The 7,428-nt window shown below is 36.1% G+C and overlaps 1 protein-coding gene across 6 annotated transcripts in view; it reads right to left on the reverse strand.

Moving 5' to 3' along the window:
- Positions 1–7,428, reverse strand: part of RCHY1 (ring finger and CHY zinc finger domain containing 1) — a 90,705-nt gene that overhangs the window by 82,352 nt on the left and 925 nt on the right. For 4 of the 6 annotated variants that reach the window (XM_064485438.1, XM_064485434.1, XM_010982964.3 and 1 more), the window contains exons 2-3: positions 3,181–3,300; positions 2,830–2,945 (exon numbers count right to left, since the gene is read on the reverse strand). The exons of 1 other annotated variant lie outside the window; for it this stretch is intronic. In XM_064485438.1, the coding sequence (XP_064341508.1) occupies positions 2,830–2,945; positions 3,181–3,300 (236 nt within the window). Of the gene's footprint in view, positions 1–2,829; positions 2,946–3,180; positions 3,301–7,428 lie in introns of those variants that run through there. One more of the 6 variants, XM_031470735.2, reaches the window with a different exon arrangement.

Here is a 7,428-nt window from a genome sequence, read left to right on the forward strand (position 1 = left end):
ATTGGGGTGCCTTTGTTGAATTAGTGTTTTCATTTTTTTCAGATATGTTACCCAGGAACAGAAGAGCATGTGGTCGTTATATTTTTAGTTTTTTGAGGAACCTAATTTAAAGGAACTCTTTACATATCTTGGGTATTAATTTTTTTCATTTGCATATGCTACAATTACTTTTCTGGTATATCATCTTTTTTTTTTTTTTTGGTATGTTTTGTCATACAGCCATTTTAATGCCTGTGTAATAAAAAGCCAATGATACTCTCCTTTATGGCTTATGCTCCTGCCTCTTGTTTTAGAAAAACTTTTGAAACCTATAGGTCATAAACATATACACTTCTAATACTATGACTTTTAATTTTTATATTTTGTTTCCATCCATTTGAAATGTAGTATGTACAGTAAACATGAGATTGCTAGTTGTCCCCAAATTTATTTTATCCCCTTCTTGGACAACAACAGAACATTTAGCTAGGCACAGGGCTGCCTGAATAAACACTATTTTCTAACTTCTCTGGAGGTTGTGAACAGAAGATACAAATGAAAATTCTATTCTGTGCCCTCAGGAGAAAAGAGTATAACTTTCTTTCACCTATTTTCCCCTTTCCACTGACCAGAATATGAGGTCTTTTAAACCATGCAGACAAGAAAATATCTTATGGACGGCCAGGCAAAAAAAATAACTACATGGTTCAGATTTTTCCATGAGAAATATAAACTTCTGTCTTTCTTGAGCCACTTGTTAATTTGGGTTTCTGTTGCAACACATTAAAAACGTATTCTAATGAATGCACAGTTTTAGCAATCAATTTTTGTTTCCCAAATGGGTAATTAATTACCTTAATGTCCTTTCCCCTGATTTGAAATATCACTTGTTATAAATTCATATTTATAAATATGTGAATGTATATACACAAAGTGTTTTTCCCTTTATCAATGTCTATTCTTTCACAAAGAACACACCGTTCAAATTACTGTAACTTTACCATGTTTTGAAACGTGCAAAGGCAATCCCCTCCTTTTTCTTCCTTTTCAAAATCTGCTTAGCTGTGAATTTTCTCTTCCAGATGAAATTTACAATCAGCCTATCAAGTTCCACAGGTAAAACCCTGCAGGGAAGCTTTCCACTACTGCCCAAGATAGAATAACAGACAGAGACTGGATCTACCCTCCTCCCTAAAACAACCACAAAACCCAAACAAGATCTACGAAACAAGTTTCACTGAACATCAGGCAATGAAAGACAAGGATCTGTGAGATACAGGAAACAAATTAAGTGAACCCTACAACCGCCCCAGCTTATTGCCTAGAGCATTTTCAGGTAGTAGGACAAGCTGGAGGAGGTGAGGCAGAGCCAGGAAGACTTCCTGATTGAGAAGATGAACTGAGAGTCCAAGGAAACCAAAGCAGCTGGAGTTCACAGGACAGAGTACGAGAGAGGGCAGAGCTGCACGGAGGAACCTCTCAAGTTTAGCAGGATACACATCAGTGCATGCATGTGCGAAACCACCCAAGGCCAGGGAAAGAATCATTCAAGGGAACTAAAGGCACAGTGCTCGCCTTTCACACATGGCCAGGATCAGTGCTTATTTCCATAAGTCAGACTGGAAAACCTTAGAATTCATGGAGTATCAGGTAGAGTACTTGGAAGGTACTGCCTCAGTAGTGAGGAATGATTACTCCTAGAACAAGCACACCTCCAGATCCATCTAACAAATTATAAGAGCAAGTCCCAAAAGTTCCAAACTGTTTCCAAGTAACTTAACTGCATCACAAAATAAAGCTCAAAAAAACTTATAGGAATATAAAAATATTCAGCACCCAACATGGTAAAAATCACAATGCTTGGTGTCCAATCGACAATGACCAGGCATGCAAAGAGGCAGGAAAACCTAACCCAAAAAGAGAAGAATAGTCAATCAATCAAAATTAATTCAGAAATGACACAGATGTTAGAATTAGCAGAGAAGGACATTAAACCAATTATTATAACCGTATTCCATAACCTCAAATAGTATAGACATGAAAGATATAAAAAAGACCCAAATTAAACTTCTAGATAAAAACTAGAAACAGTTGTTTGCTTATGATTTCTACATCTTTTGGTATGTTTTTTTATTCTTCCTTGCAAACTGAAAGAAAGTGATTTAAAATTCTCCAATGGGAACAAGGAGAAAGGACTGACATAGAACACTTAGAGCTCCAACAGCAACACTCCATTTCCTAAAATGAGTGGCCTGTTGTACTAGCATACTTTAAAACACACATATGTTACATATACGCTTTTGTATATATCTAACACTTCAGGATTTTTAGAAAGAAAAAAGTTCCAATATACCAACATGCCAGTAGCAGCTTGTCAGTGAGCGGTTGGACTGCAGGTTGGTTCATTTTCTATTCTTTCTACTTTTCTGTATTTTCCAATTTTTAAGCCTGAATTGACTTTATCAAAATTTCTGATATTTTTTCAAGAAGTAATTTATAAAAAGGAAAAATCTGCCCTAACTTTCTACCTTAGTTGCCAACAAAACACTTCATATAAAAGCATACTTTCTACCCCAAAGTTAAAATTTTAAATACATTTTAAATTGTTGATGGGCTAGTTAAATGATTATTGCAAAAGAGGCATAAAAAAACTTTTTAGAATAATGGAAATTTTTTAATCTTGTGTTGGTAGTAACACAGGATATGTATTTGTCAAAAGTTACAGAACTGGACACTTAAAATGAATGCACTTTATAAGATGCAATTATATTCCAATTAAGTTTGATTTTAAAAACTGTATTGCTCAGATATATTACAAGTAATTAGGAAAGGACATTTTACATACAGTACCTACAAATTCCACAGTTTTCACAATGATACTGTTTCTTGTCCTTGTCAAATAGATGGCATATACTGCAATAATATTCTCCAAACAATGTGCTACATTCTTCACAAGTCTGTTGTGCCTAAAAAAAAAAACTAAAAAATTAGAATAAATGTATCAAAACATTTTGAATTACTATTTGAATATCCAGAATTTTTGTTAACATGTTTTATCTTTATAACTTTGAAAACATTTAAATCCAAGATATTGCTACTTTAAGAGTTAAAGAAGTCTTATTTACAATACTTTTAAATTTCTTAAACCACCTTAGTAAAAAATTTTTTAAAAGATAATAGAAATATGTGATAAAATCTTACATGTTGAATTTTTTCACAGTTTATGCACTGCACTTCCTTTACTTTAAAGCGATCTAGCTGATGATCTTCATGTTTATCATGACACAACCGGCAAGTATACAGCTTGTCACAACAAGGTGCCTAAACCCCAGGAGAGAAAAAGAGTTATAAGAAGCAAGAGAAGACAAGTTTGTAATGTAAAAAGAAATGTCTTTCCTCCTCCTCCTGGAACAAGGTCAAAGATTACAACCAGTAACTCATTTGGTAAACTGATCCTAAACATAACATTTCACTGTTTTCCCTTCAACACCTATACATCTGTATCAAGTTGAACACAACCTTGTCCTCAAAGACAGAAGAATTGTGAAGGATGGCAGTACAGACTGAAAAACTAATCTCACAACACCCTAAATTCATTTTCAACCTAAATGGCAGGCAGACAACTTCTATTCAGACATTTTCAGATAAATTCATTTACCTATTTCAACCCCTAAGCATTAAATATTATAAAGATTATATTTTAGTTCACTGATGTTTATTAACCATCAACTATGTCCCTGATACTTTAAAGGACGCAATAAAGATAGTCCTTGTTTTCAAGAGTGGCAAAGACTAACAGCTGTTCAACAAAATCTGCTCTCTCCTCCTTCCTGGGCACAGGATTACCCAGCTGTACTACAGTTTCCTTAATGTTAGCTGTAGCCAAGTGACTAAGTTCTTACCAACAGAATATGAGCAGAAACATTCAGTGCCACTCCTAGGCCTGAATATTAAGCAACTGGGCATGCCTCCTCCCTGCTCCCTTCTCCCTTTCCAACAGCTGAAACCTGGATATGGCAGCAACTCAGCTGATGACTATATGCCCTAAAACATGGCAAAATAACGCAATGGGAAAAGACCTGTCCCTGGAGTGATCCTATGGAACAAAGCCTCATTTCCAAACTGGATGACTTACCTTGAATTGTTAGGTAAGAATAAATAAACTCTATCCTTTAGTTCACTTACTATTGAGACTTTTTGTTACAGCAACTTAGCCTTACCCTAACTAGTACATCAAGAAGTTTCCAGGCCAGTAAGCTAACCTAACACTTTCTAGTACACTGTGACCTTTCAAATTCCCTTATTTCTGAAGACTTCCTATGCTGTGACTTCCTGTAACACAGTTCCTTCCTTATTTAACACTCAACTGGCTCCCTTTCTTTCCAATTCTACTTTTGTCCTAAATCTTAGTGACCTGCACATTCAATGGTAATCCCTCCAACACCCTGAGCTCTCCGTCCCTTTCTCACTTCCAATGGCCTTGTCCTCCAAGGCTCCTCAGCCACGTACTCTCAGGCATACCACAGTGGTTCTCAAATGTTATGGCTTCAGGACCCATTTACACTCTTAAAAATTAGTAAGGATCCCAAAGAGGTTTTGTTTATGTGAATTATATCTATTGATACTTACCATATTATAAATTAAAACTCAAAAGATTTTTTAAATACTTACTTCTTTCTAAAATAGCAACCAATTACATGTTAACATAAGTAACATATTTGAATGAAAAATGGCTACATTTTCCCACAAAATAGGTAGATTCTCATATCTGTTTCTGTATTCAATCAGTTTTGGTTAAGTATATAAAGAAACTTTGGCCTTACACAAATATGCAGTTGGAAAAGGGAGGTGTATTTTAACAGCTTTTTCAGAGAATTATGGATATTATTCTCTGATACTACACCAAAACTCAACAACTCTTAAAAACCACTAGCTACAACATGGAATCTGAAATTAATCAGTGAACTTTTCTGCCTGTTATATTAAAATCCATTGATCTATCTTGCATTTTGAATGGACCTTTTATTCATGCATTGGTCATTTGGAAAATACCAATTCACTGAGTTATGCACATCTTCCCAATGTGCCCACAACCGATATGCAGTATCAAAAAATCACATTAACATCACTACCCATATTATCAGAAAAGTCTTTAGGTACTGTGAAGCTTTCAAGCTAAGAAAGGCTAACACAAGTTTGTAAAATTCTAATTTTTACATGAAAGTTTGAATTTTGTCACTGCTGACTGTCTTCCTTGTAATGAGTGTCTAATTTCCCTATTTGAGAAAATATCCACCAAATACACAAGTTTGAAAAACTACAGTTCAAGTAAAAAGTGTGCCACTAAAAAAGGAACTAGTTCAGTTCATAATCCAGTTGTATAAGAGCTTCTCCTCAGAACAATCACCTAACTTCAGTTTGCAGAAGTGCTTGATGAAAACATCCCATTTCATCAAACATATAAAAAGACATGACTTCAAGGACTGGGATTTTATACAACTGATAATTTTATTGCTTTAATTTTATCAATGACACTTTAAGTGAAACTTTCTTTTTTTAAACTACAGGTGTAATACAGTTCAGTGCCACTGCCTTGATTCATGCTAAGGTGCCAGCAGTTTTAACTGTTAGTCTTACACACGCTGAAAAAGACAAGTAATGTCTTAGTATTAGAATGTAGTTTTCTAACGGCCCTCAGGAATCCCCAGGAGGCCAGTCACCATACTTTCAGAACCACTACTCTAGAACAAGAACTGAATCCTGTTTGTATCTTAATCTCAAGTATGAAATTCTCTAACCACTCCACCCTCTCTTTTTCAACTCATTCCAGTTCCTCCCTTGCACATACCCCAGTTTCTTCCTTCTCTCTTCCTCTACATACTCACCTACCCAGAATCCCAACTCTGGTTAAATCCAATTGTCGCCTACTCAACCTGCATAGGAACAGATAAATATGGCTAAAGTAAAAGCACCACCACACTGGCTGGTCTCTCTTGTAAGTCATAATCACTAATAAAAAGTAGGCTCTTACTTCCATGTTTCCCTAGTCAATTCCCTCATTCTTCTAGAGTCTAGCACCTAAGACCTAGATGATTACTTCACATCTCCTTTCTCTTTAAACCTCAAACACCCCTTCTTCCCCACTTACTGATGACCTTGCTTATTTCACTGTGAAATAGAAATAATCAAAAGAGAACATCCTCCCACAAACTCTGTCAACCTACTTGCAGATGTATGTCACTGTTCTTCCTTCTGTAGTCTACAGCCCATGTTTTCATCTAAAGCCACCTCCTCTACTCATGCACTGGAACCAATCTTCTGCTGGGCTACTCAAAGGCAGAGCTCCTAGTTTTCCCTCTCCCTCCTGCATGATAAATTGGGTCATTTCTAAGAATATACAAATATGCTGCAACACCTCCCATCTTAAGGGAAAAAAAACCCATGATCCCAATCTCCCAGCAACGACAGCATCATTTTATTTAATTTATTTATTTTGCTCTCTTTCACAGCAAAACTCTAAGAATTGTCTACAAAAGCCATTTTCATTTCCACTATCGCCCTTCTCTCTTGAATCCGTGCCAAGCAGGCTTTGTCCTTATGCCTCCACTGAAACTTTTCTTGTCAGGATCACCAGTGACCTCCTTGCCAAATTTAAACGTCAATTTTCAGTTCTCATCTTACCCAAACAGCAGCATTTGATTTGGTTGGTTACTTCCTCCTTAAAACTCTTCACTAGGTCTCTGATATTTAACAAAGCTGGGGAGGCAAAAAAGCATTTTCTACTCATGGTCAAGTATCTCAGTGCTCTAAAACACAAATGTTACCTGCGTGGTTTCTTGGGGAGATGAGATGAGGGCTAAGATGCTGAATTCAGTTTTAGGCCTCAAGTTTGAAACTAACAGAACATCTCAGTGGAAATGGAATCATAAGGATAGCATTCAGTTTCCTTACAGAACACCCGGTGAATGACCTACTGTCAAAGAGCTTCATCCAGTGCGCAACGTTCACCACACCACAGCCTACAGAAAAGGCTTTAGGCTGTCCTTACAGGCCTCGTAATTTTTTTTTTTTTATTAAACAGGAACTTCTATCACCCCTATTTTACACATGGGGCACTTAAATAGTAGTTTTCTCAAAAGTACTGTGTTATTAAGGAGCAGAGCTAAGATCTGGGAGTAGGACTAGGGAATTTCAAAGCTGAAGCTTTCTAAGCAAAATCTTTTAACTGCTTCTTGCAAGAAAAATTAACTAACTTTAACTGGATGGATGCCAGTTTTTAAAGTTCTAGATTGGCGAGGAATTTTTCTCAAACAGCAAAAGTAACAGTGGATACATACTAAGCATTCTCCTATACATAAGTTCCTATTTAGTGGCAATTACATGACTATTTTCCTATTCCACACAGGTTTTTCTCCTTGGCAGGCTAAGGCATACTCACTGCCACTAAAA

The sequence above is a fragment of the Camelus dromedarius genome, chromosome 1 (genome assembly GCF_036321535.1).
Source record: "Camelus dromedarius isolate mCamDro1 chromosome 1, mCamDro1.pat, whole genome shotgun sequence".
Classification (NCBI taxonomy): Eukaryota; Metazoa; Chordata; class Mammalia; order Artiodactyla; family Camelidae; genus Camelus; species Camelus dromedarius.